Source organism: Erithacus rubecula (genome assembly GCF_903797595.1).
Source record: "Erithacus rubecula genome assembly, chromosome: 22".
In the NCBI taxonomy this organism is placed as follows: domain Eukaryota; kingdom Metazoa; phylum Chordata; class Aves; order Passeriformes; family Muscicapidae; genus Erithacus; species Erithacus rubecula.
Genome location: NC_136674.1, coordinates 5,815,243 through 5,826,781, shown reverse-complemented (window position 1 = coordinate 5,826,781; position 11,539 = coordinate 5,815,243). Strand labels below are relative to the sequence as shown.

At 51.5% G+C, this 11,539-nt stretch overlaps 1 protein-coding gene across 1 annotated transcript; it reads right to left on the bottom strand.

The window, feature by feature from the left end:
• Positions 1–3,632: 3,632 nt before the first annotated feature.
• On the bottom strand, positions 3,633–10,199 carry RHBDD2 (rhomboid domain containing 2). Its single transcript, XM_079325429.1, has 4 exons — positions 10,032–10,199; positions 8,582–8,983; positions 8,055–8,205; positions 3,633–5,875 (listed from the first exon to the last, which is right to left on the bottom strand). Exons 1-4 carry the CDS (start codon positions 10,174–10,176, stop codon positions 5,512–5,514), a joined length of 1,062 nt encoding a protein of 353 aa, XP_079181555.1. The 5' UTR covers positions 10,177–10,199; the 3' UTR covers positions 3,633–5,511.
• Positions 10,200–11,539: the final 1,340 nt, after the last annotated feature.

The window sequence follows — 11,539 nt, the reverse complement described above, 5'->3', positions numbered from 1 at the left end:
GGACAGGAGTGCCGTGAGGGGCCGGGGGTGGAGTGGGCGGTCAAAGCTTGGGCGGTCAAGGATGGGGCAGAACAACACGATCCAGAGGCCACAGTGGGTGCAAGCAGGGGGGCAATGTGAGGGGCAGGCTTGGGGTCAGCATTGTAGTTCAGGTGAGTATGGGGGTGAGTGTTGGGGTCACAGTTGGGGTTACAGTGGGAGCAGGGCTTGGGTCACTGTGGAGTCATGTTTGGGGTCATGGACTGGGGTCAGGGTGCTGAGGTCAGTTTTGGACACTAAGTGGGCTGAGCCAGGATCCCTGTCTGTGGCCGCTCCCGGGTGCACATGGTGCTGCTGGGGGACTCCCAGTTCCCCCAAGGTCATTTCCCAGACCAGGGCTCTGTGGGGTGTCAGGGGCTGCTCCAGCCGGGGCAAGCACATGCTCCTGGTTTAACCACAGCCCAGATGATTGGGATGGTTTGGGGTGGTCTTTCTCTTGCTGCACACAGGAAGTTGCACAAGCAGCTCTGGAAGCATCCCCAGCAGTCCCAGTGGGAGATTTCACAACGCAGACCTCCAGACTCCGGGTCCTGCAGGGATTGCTGCTCTCCTCTCTGCTGGTTTTTTGGGGTTTTTTTGCGGGGGAAGCTGAGTTACAACTCTGCTGTTTCCAGCTTGCCAAAGCCAGAGGCACAGCTTGTCCTGACCCCGCTGAGCAGCCCTCTGGCTGTGTGGGGTCACCCTGGGCTGGGTCCCCTCCCTTTGCCTGCTGGGCATTGGCACATCCACAGTCACCATCCTGACGCTATCGCTGTGCTGACGCTCGCTCCAGAGTCAATAAAAGACTCGAGGAAGGTCCAAAGTTTGAGCTGGGCCTGGGAGGCACCTGGAGAGGTGTGAGGAGGGGGCACAGACCTGGAGACCACAAGCCCAAGGCTGCAGGGACCCCCTGTTTCCTGACAGCATTTGAGCAGAGGGTTGAGGGGTGTGAAGTCACCTGAGAACTGATGCCACTCACATGAGGTTTGGGATTGACCCTATGGAAACTCATGGGCTGTGACCATACCCCATGGGGTGAATGGACACGAGTTAAAGATCCCAATGGCCCTGAGGGCACAGCAGGACAGAGCAGGTTCATGGCTGGGGTCATCCCATCAGGTACCTGGACTGGGGACAGGCACAGCCTGTCCTATTCTGTCCCCACAGGGAAGTGGCAGGGGTCTCATCACACCCAGCCCAAGGCTCCCAGGGGGAAGCAGCACATTCCTGCCGCCCCCAGAGATCTGTTTGGTTCAGCACTTTGTCTCTCTACCTATTTCTCCCACATCTTCAGCTCTTCTCTGTGCTGCGTTCCCAGCACAGTTTGAGGCTGAACTTTTGGCCACAGAGCTCTGACAGTGCCAACAAACAACACAGGACCCCACGAGACAGCCACAGAGGTGGTGTTTGGCAGTGTCCTGGGCCTGGCACAGGGAACCTGCCCCCAGTCAGGATGGCTGTGCTTGGCTAAAAAATTAGTGACAGGGAAGTAAACACAGACCCATTTTCCTTCCAGAATCAATGTCCCCTGCCAGGCCTCCCCACTCCTGGATGGGACAGCAATGTAGGTCCAAGTCAGTTCTGCTTTCCTCATGTATCCTTGTGTATCCCTGACTCCTTTTCCCTTGTGCCAAGGTAGGAGCTGAAAAGCAGAGGGGATGGACTTGGACTTCCAGAGCATCCTTCTCATGGCAGGACCACTACTCCAAGGACAGGGAACAGCTGGCTCTGCTCCCTGACCTTGTCCCCAGGCTGTCCCTCTGCAGTGACCTTCTAAGGACATGGGTGCAACCCAAGGGGCTTTCTGGACTCTCTGCACACCCTCTGGACAGACACAATCCTGGCACAGAAAGAAGTGGCAGTTTAACTGGGAATGAGCCATTGAATAACAAACCTCCAGGGACAGCACGTTCCCAGGGGCAGACATCCCAGGCTGGGAGGTTATTGATGTTTTTTCTTCTTCCTTCCTTTGGTTTTTGTTTTGGTGGGTTTTTTTCCTTTTTTTTTTTTTTTCCTCCCTGATTTAGGAACTTCAATTCTCTGTCTCCCCGCCAAGGAAATGTGCAGGTACTGCAATGTGTGATGAGTGACATTACTGTGAGCTTATTAGGCAGATGCAAAAGCCCAGTGAGCTGATGACTTTTACCTCCCTCTCTTCCAAATTTAAATCCTCTTCTCAGCCTCAGACACGTTTGCAAATGTCTTATCCCAACCTGTTTCCTCCCTCTCACTTCCCTGGGTGATGAGTTCTGAGGAACTGGGACTTGTTGAACTCCACTGCCCAAGAGAATTTCACTGTGGAATGGGTGTCCTCAGAAAAGCAGGGAACAGAAATCTCCACAAACAACCATCTGAAGGGCACTGAAGTGAGGTCCAACACATTGCACATGACCAGAAGGTGCAGCTGGACTCAGAGCACTCCTGGGGACCTGGTGAAAGCTGTAGGAATCAGAAACACCAAGTGATCTGCTACGGTCACCAAGAAACTCCAAAACGGTCTGGAAACAGAAAGACAAAAAGTCCAAACTGTTGTTTTGTGCTCATCTGGCATGTCCTGTCCTCAGGGCTCTCCTGGATGGCTGTGGCAGTTGTCCCAGCACAGAAATGTTGGTGGCTGGTGCCTGCTCCTTCCCTCTGGAGGGAGGTTTGCACCAGCCGGGACTGGGGCTGGGACACTGCGGGGACTCTTCCAGGGCTTTCTCTATAAAGGCAGGAAACTGCTCCCTGTCCCTTTGACAGCTCTGCGGGCAGAGCGAGTCTCTCTCCAGATGGACTGATAAAGAGCTGGACAGGAAAACAGCCGGTTTGCAGCGTGTTCCAGCCTGCAGTACCGCTTGTCCCCAGCGCTCGTCCTCAGTGCGCGACCGCGGCCACCGGCCTGACACGCGGCTGCGCTCACCCCGCCTGCAGCCCGTGCTACAGATCCTATCCCACTGATCCATCACTGATCCATCCCTGATCCCACCCCACTGATCCATCCCTGATCCATCCCTGATCCCATCCCACTGATCCATCCCTGATCCCACCCCACTGATCCATCCCTCTGATCCCATCCCACTGATCCATCCCACTGATCCCACCCCACTGATCCATCCCAGATCCCATCCCACTGATCCCATCCCACTGATACATCCCTCTGATCCCATCCCACTGATACATTCCTCTGATCCCATCCCACTGATCCCACCCCACTGATCCATCCCTGATCCCATCCCACTGATCCCATCTTACAGATCCTGCTCCACTGATCCATCCCAGTTATCCATCCCTGATCCCACTCCACTGATTCCACCCCACTGATCCTATCCCACCCCACTGATCCATCCCTGATCCCATCCCATTGATTCCACTCCACTGATCCCATCTCCCAGATCCCGCCCCACTGATCCATCCCTGATCCCACCCCACTGATCCATCCCAGATCCCAACCCACTGATCCATCCCTGATCCCATCTCGCTGATCCCATCCCACTGATTACACCCCACTGATCCATCCCAGATCCCAACCCACTGACCCTGCCCCACTGATCCCACCCCACAGGTCCTGTCCCACCCATCCCCCAGAGGGGCACGTTCCAGCTCCCCGCTTATAAACAAACCCAGACATGAACCAGTCCATCTTTCAGATTCTATTTCAAGTTCACAGTTTGAAGATACACAACATTTGTGATTGCTAACAATCCTCATCACTTTTCTGGAAAAAATCAGTGATAAAATTCCTAAATTTACAGGTAAGGATTTCACAAGGAGGAAAACCAAGTCACCAACAGGAGTGGAGTATCAACATTGCAATGTTATGTCCAGTATTTCTTTCCTGGTATTAAAACTATGCTTTTGAATTCCAAACAAGCTCCTTATCCCACTCTTGTTCCACACTAAAAATATAACAATGCAATTGCTGTCAGCAGGAAAAAAACAGGACCTGTTTGTGATCCCACAGAGGAGTGAAATAATCAACTAGGAGACAGAATTGTCCCCCAACTCCAAGCTGGTTCCCAAGTTGCTGCATCCTCCTCCTGAAAGCCCTGCCTGAGGTGCTCACCTTTGCAGGAAGAGCTTCTTACTCATGTCTTATTTATCTCAGGTGCAAATTTCAGCACTGACTTTGGTCTCCTCCAAAAGGAAGCCCCTGCATCCCACATGGCCCCGTGGCAGTCATTCCAGAGGGGCTGCTGGAGAAGTAAAGCAGCTGGATGACAACATGGGGCTTCTTCAGACCCTGCTGATGGGAAAATGAGGCAGGGATGTGCTTTGGAAAGTGCAGCTGCCAGTGCTGCCTCTGGCCAGGCTCACCTAGAGCAGGGAGGAGCCCCCAGGCTGAGTTTCTGGGCATGGGTGAGGCACTGCAAGAACATTTGCAAAAGCAAGAATGGCACTTTGTGCTTCATGGAGCACAGCAAAACTCCAAGTAAGAGTCAAGGGCAATTGTTGAGATTCTGGCTGATTTACAGACACAGAGACAGCAGATTCCTCCTGGGTACTGGACAGTGGGCTACACTGCTGAGAATAAAGCTCAAATCCCAGCAACTGGACAAACTCCTTCATTACAGCCCTATTGCAAATCCCTGGCTGAAAACTCCCCTCTCCCACACACCTGCCCACCAGCTCTGAAAAAAACAGAGAGAGATTGTGCTAATACTGGTGGGTGAGATTTCTACACTCCCAACAGCACTGCTGCATTCCACTTAGTTCTTCTAACCCATTGTTAAGGTCCCTCCCAGCTCCTTGGATTTATAAATATTTGCTCCACAAAGGGTCAAAATCCCTTACTGAAAAGTCTCTCACTACTTCACAGGCTTTTGAGGTTGCTTTACCAAGTGCTGGTGACACAGGCTGAGCTGGTACAGTGCTTTCAGAAAATAAAGGTAATCCATTGATGCAGGCACAGGACATTCAGTATTTTAGAGCTATGTTTTGGGGCAGAAGAAACTATTCCGTATTCTATCCCCTTGCCCCAAGCCCTCTTCAAGGCACTCTCTTAGTGGACAAGTCACCAGTAGAACAGACATCTGTCCTCCATTTAATTTTAGGTTACAAACTAAGGCTCCTATGATTCCCTTTTGGGTTCTAGCTACATCACACCTGTAAAAAAGACAGGAATGTAAATGGAAAGTGCTTATTGCTGCAGCCCAGTTAAACACCAGATTTGCTCAGTGTTTTGCCTGTGAGGTTCCTTCCTTGGCTTGGGAAGCTGATGCACTGGAACTCCAGTGGACTTGTGGAAAAAGGCAGCTGCTAAATGCAGCAAAGAAGAAAGACTTAAAAAGCATAAGAAATTCATAGAGGTGATCCAGCCACACCAGAAGTAAAAAAACAATTATAAAGGAAATATAATTCAAGTAGACTGTGCCAGGGAGCAGGGGAATGGCCTTCATTGGAGCTACCAACCCATTCCAACCCCACCCCAGACACAGCAAAGATGCCAGCAATGCACTGCTGTGCAAGCCTCACACTGGTCCTGCCCCTGTGTGAGTGCTGCTGCTGTCACACAGATCAGTACACCTGGACTCTGGTAAATTCAGCTGAAACAGGGCCCACTGGGGTTGCTGGATACCCAGGTGCTTGCTGCACAGCAGACAGAAGGCCCGTGGCTGCAGGTGGCTGTGGGACAGGGAATTTGCCCAGCTGGCAGCACTGCCCAGAAGACTCTCCAAAGGCACCTCTGGCTGGGCAGTGGGAAGAACTGAGGCTGTGTCCTGCAGCACAGCCCTGCTGAGGTGCCTGGTGTCCCAGAGTGAGGCCATGTCCTGCAGTGTGGCTGGGATGAAAGCTCTGGGCACCGGGGTGAGCAGGAAGAGCCAGAGGCGAAGGGCAGTGGTAGCTCTGGGTGGGGTAAGTGCCAGGCACAGGGATAATCCTGGGCAGGAAGAAAACAGAAGGTTACACTGTGCTCAGAACTGACATTGCCTAATTACTGCTGGAAGTGCCCTGGGGGCAGATTTCCTCCTGACCAGCGCTCAGAGGTCACTGAAATCCATCAGATGGATTCACTACAACATAAGCTCTTATTATAAGCAGCACTTGAGTAAAAAATGGGTTTAGTGGCCTCCCAGGACAGCTGTTCCCACTCCCAACCCACTCTGACTCCACACCCACTGAACGAGCCTGGCTCTAGGCCCCAGACTCTTTGTGCAAGAATACACAAAGCCAAACTGAAATGTTCTTTGAGATCCCTGTGCACATCCTCCCAGCCCTGTGAGTGACATCTGCCAAGTCATAAATCAGGAGATGTTACAGCTGCCAAGTGTTATTTATCAAGAAAACACAAAGGCCTTTGGTGCAAGTAAGAGCACAGAGTATAGAGAGGGAAAAAAAAAAAAAAAAAGAAAAAAAAGACAAGAGGAGAGAGTTAGAAATAAAAGAATGAGTTAGAAATAAAATTAATCATTCAGAATCAAGGGCTAGGAAGTGTTTGCCAGCACAAGGCATGACTCATCCTGCCAAAACCTATCAGGAGAGAGGCAATCTGCCTGGAAGCCTCAGCCTCTGGGACTTCAGGAGTGCTGCTCAGCCCACGCACAACATGAGGATGAGAGCTGAGAATCCAGGCAATATTCATGAAGCCATGACTGCCAAGTTCCCAGCAAGAAGAAGAGACTGGCTCATGCTGGGGTTTTCAGGCTTGGAGATTTCTTTTTAATTATTTGAGGCGTGGGTTTGAGTTTAGATTTTTTTTTTTTTTTTTTAGTTGTGGACACAAACACGATGCCAAGGCCTGGACTTCAAAGAATTATCTCCTGTCTTGCAGCAATTTAATGCCTGAATTTTATGAAAATTTTAAATGAAAACAAATCTCGAACTATTAAGAGCTCTTTCTTGGAAATAAGAATGGAAATACTAGAAATTAAACTCCAGAAGCAGTTAGAGAAGTTGAATCTAAGACACAGACATGCAAATTCAGCTGCAGCAGTGGAAGCATCCTAGAAACATCTTCCCATGCCCTGCTTGATAGTCAAATGTTCATGTAAATACCTTTGTGTCACAACAGTCTGTGTCACCTCACCAAAGGAGGCAGGTTTAGACACTGAGGTGCTGTGCACAGCAGGATGGGACTGGTGCTGACACAGGCTCAGCATGGAGCCAGCTGCCTCTCCTCCCAAAAGCTGCACTTGCACAGGAGGGAGAGAAGAAAAACACAAATTCTGGGTCTGTCTGGCCTCCCCTGCAAGCACTCACATGTTTTGAGTGTCCTGATGGACCTGGGGGACACTCCTGCTACAGATAAGGGCTGCTTTTATGGTTTCCCATGGGTGAGGCCAGTGCAAACACCTGGGAATGCTTCCACTTCAGATAACATTTACAGTGAGCTGATGAATTGAACAATACAGAGAATTTAACCCCAACAGAAAATTATTTTTCCTCTGTGAAACTGAAAGGACACCTTAGAATTAAGTAAATATTTGACCTACATTTTCAAGCTTTTTAAAGGACAAGTGAATTCTTGTGGTTTGTGCTAAACTTAAAACATTTCCTGCATGTCAGCTGTGAGCCCCAAGGTTTCTTTTCAGTAAAGCAACACTGCCTTGACACTGAAAACCTGCTGAAAGCTTAGAGTAAAAGGTCTGCACTGAACTTTGTAAGTGCCATCCTTAATTTATAATGCTCTGATCCTAAGTAGGTTTGGACACAACTCACTTCACAGCATTCCTGGCAGGAGAGGTGGGGCAAATAAAGATAAGGATCATGCCCCAGGGAGCCATATAGCCAGGAACAACTCCCTAATGCTGGGGCAGTTACACAACTTAGCTTTCCTGTCAGCCAGAGCTGCAATACTCCCATGTGTACACACTGTCCTTGCAGCAAAGGAGAGGTCTGTAACCTCCATTCAGCTTTCACTAAAGACCTGGTTGGGTTAATGTGTGGTAACTCCTCAGTCACACTAATGTCACCAGTGTAACATCAACGGGTGACTCTGCTCCCCATGGCACCCACATGTGAACAGGAGAGGCACAATTCAGCTTTTAGAGATGATTTAAGGCCTCTACTCACACCTGAAAATTCCCCTACAAGTGTTTCACAGGAACTGCTGTACTTGCCTGCTGTTTTCAGAGGCTCTTCTCTCTGCTAAGGACCCTGGGATGTATTTCAGCCCTGGTGTCCTCTTCAGCAGAGTGAAAGGGAACACTCGGTCCAGCTTAGAGCCCACAGGGTCTGGAAAATCCAAGCAGAAACAGTAGCCAAGACCATCTGAAGTCAGGAGCTTGTTAAGGAAAGCTGAGGACAAAACACACTCATCCCTCACACAGTCACACAGAGTCCCCCTCTGTCCACAAACCCCTCTCTCTGGAGAATTCTGCCACTTCTACCCAGCACCACGTTCAGAGAGCTTTGCCCTCCTCAGCTCCACGTTCTCTGCATGCACTGAGAAGGGGCAGCAGGAGGTAAAACACAAATGCAGAATGGGATGGGATATGGGATATGGGATATGGGATGAGAAAAGCCAGTGATGCTGAGTGCAGGGCAAGAGCCCAGGAAAAGCCAGTGTACCTCAGCAATGAGAACCACAGCACCTCCTTCCCAGCACGATCCCACATGGCTCAGAGTTCCCACTCAGAAAGGATACAGGCTTCCCCAACCAGGAGCCCACTCAGGTTCCCCAGCAGGGAAGAGTGGGGGAAAAACCATGCTATGCAGAGCCCAAGCCATGGCACCAGCACCACAGGAACTCTGCACCCAAAAATCAGAGTGCTTCTCATGCGTGAGCGTGTGGTGGAAACCCCCAGCATGGCAAAAGCCACTGGCATGAACCCTTTGACATCTCCCACTTGCAGCAGCCTGGAGACAAGGGGCTGGAGGAACAGGTACAGGAGGGCAGAGAGCACAGAGAAAGTGGCAGTGAGGATGCAGTGCTTCACTGTGCCCACGTTCTTCTCAAAGCTGCCAGCAAAGTACCAGATGATAACAGCACCACAGGCCAGCGAGATCAGATCTTCATAGATGAAGATGTAGGTGATCAACCTGTGAACTGAGCACAGCAGCACCTCAGACAGGCACAGACAGCACTGGGGTTGCTGTAAAACAATTAGATGCTTCAGCAGAGGGAGAGTGAGCCCATGGGATTAATTAACAGCTTTCATTTCTATCCTGGCGTAGAGGAGAAGGAACCTGAGGCCTTCAAACCAGACATAAATAACCAGATAGAGTGAAAACAAGTGCTGTCTTGGGTGTCACAAACATATGGGCTGGCTCTTGCTGCTTCCTGGGAAGCTGCCTGGAAAAAAGCAACAGCATCTGTAGTAAATTTCAGTCTCATTAAAAGAGGCAAGAGATGTAAAATTAGCTGTTACAGTACTGATGATTTTGGCAAAAATATAAACAGTTTTTAAATTCCTGGAAGGCCGATTTTCATCACCAAAAATGTCTGGAGGTCATCACACCTCAGAAGTGTTTCTGTTTACGTGTTCTCCAAGGCACACAGCAAGGATTGAGACAGACTTCTCTATTTCCCTCCCATCAACCTCAGTTGCACAGCCAGAAAAATACCAGTGAGAAACAAAACAGAGCAGTGCAACCCCTGGAGACGTGTGAGGAGACGGTGGAATCCACCCATCAGCTCAGAGCCCTGGACTGATAAAGGAAATCACTTCACGGGACTAAGCTGGAATTAAAAGTGTGATAAAAATCATTCTGGAAATACCACAGTGACTGAGAAACGCAAATGCCTCAAGCTCTTGGTAATGTTGCCCACCGGGATTACTGTTAAAGGGCAGAGAGGAGCGCGCGGGGGAGCAGCCTGATGTCGGGGATTGACATGGGAGCCCAGCAGGCTCGGTGCAGCCAGGGCAGCGCGTGGAAAGAGGAAGAAAAGGGGACACGGAGAAGAGGAGTAGGAGACAGGCTTGAGGAAATGCACAGAAATGGCGAGGGGAGGGTACCATGCGGCCCAGGGCAGGACAAGGATAGGGCCGCAGAGAGGGGACACAAAGCTCCGCTGCGATCTGGGGAAGGCGCGGAATGGGGTGGGGAGTGGGACCAAGCAAGCGGCGGCTGCGCCCGCCGGCGGCCCCGCTCACCTTCCCCGTCGTGCAGGGCTGCGGGGCGCAGCGAGGCGGCGGAGCGGCCGGCGGGGACACCCCAAAGCAGCCCGGGCGCGGAGGCACCGACCGACAGCAGCACCGTGAGGGCGGCGGCGGCCGGCGGGGCCGAGGGCGCCGCCATTGCTGCCCCGCGCGCCCGCCGCTTCCGGCCGCCGCCGGAAGGCCTGCCCGTTACCATGGCAACAGGAGGCGCTGTGGGACCGTTACCATGGAGACGGGGTCCCCCCTTTCTCTCTCTGTTTGTCTGTCTCTTTCTCTCCCCACCCCTTTTGCATTTTTATTTCATTATTGTTGTGTTTGCGCTATTCAGAAGGGGGAAATACCCCAGCGAGGTGGGAGGTGTCGCCCGGCCTGGTCATAGCCGGGTGTTCCCCAGGCTGTGGGAGGCCCATCTGGACCCCTGCAGCCACCGCGCCTGCGAGGTCTGGCTGCCGGGAATCGGAGAATCAATCAGCTGGGAAAGATCTCTGGGGTCATCGAGTCCAACCCGTGAGGGATGAACACCATGTTAACTAGACCAGAGCACCGTGTGCCACATTCAGTGTTTCTGTAAACACCTCTAGAGGTGGGGACTCCACCACTGCCCTGGGCAGCTCCTTCCAATGTCCTTTCTATGAAGGAATTTCTCCTCATGGTCTGCCTGATGCAGCTTAAGACTGTCCTCTCACCCTGTCCCTTGGTGCCCAACCCCTGGCTACAACCTCCATGAGATAATTGTGGAGCACAGAAAGTTCCTTCTGAGCCTCCTCTTCTCCAGGCTCCCTCAGCCACTCCTGGTGCTCCAGAGCTTTCCCCAGCTCTGCCCCCTTGGCTGGACACACTCCAGCCCCTCAATGTCCTTCCTGGATTGAGAGCTGGACATTTGGGCTGAGAGTTTCCCTGCAGGTGTGATGGGTGGAGAGGAACATCCACACCACAGCTGCTCCTGCTGTGTTCATACCCAAACCTCTCTGGGGTTTATTATGTGCACTGTCTGCCTGCCATTCCCCAGAATACTGGCTTAATAGTCTGGCCAGTTCTAGTCAGATCTAGGAGAGGAATTGGCAGTTCAAAAATGAAGATAACAAACTTCTTGCAGGTCTTTTGGACATATGGAAATGATGAAGTTGGGGTAAAGCTTTCCTGTGATCATGACCACTGTCTAGCTTTACACACAGTTAGCACTAACCACAATTGCACCTGTTGTTGAGCTTGTAGCTGTGGATATTGTAGTAGGAAAAGAGTATATCTGCACATTGTACACCCCACCTGGACGTATTCCTGTGTCAGCTGCTCCAGGTGACCCTGCCTTGGTAAGGTTGGACTGGATGACCTGCAGAGGCCACTTCTAACCCAAAGTGATGCTGTGAACTCTGCTGTGTGCTCACACAGTCTGGCTGCTGGTTCATAGAATCCCAGAAGGGTTTGGATTGGAAGGCACCACCCTGTGAGGTCTCAGTTACACAGGAAGGAGCAGAAGAAACCCACCCTCCCCCACCACCTCT

Bases quoted from the DNA above. Each gene is read 5' to 3' on its own strand.
- RHBDD2 (XM_079325429.1), bottom strand. From the start codon at position 10,176: ATGGCGGCGCCCTCGGCCCCGCCGGCCGCCGCCGCCCTCACGGTGCTG. The intron at 8,984-10,031 runs GTGAGCGGGGCC...TGCTGTGCTCAG, and splicing joins AGCCCTGCACGACGGGGAAG to TTCACAGGTTGATCACCTAC. The intron at 5,876-8,054 runs GCAAGTACAGCA...CTTCCTGCCCAG, and splicing joins AGAGCCTCTGAAAACAGCAG to GATTATCCCTGTGCCTGGCA.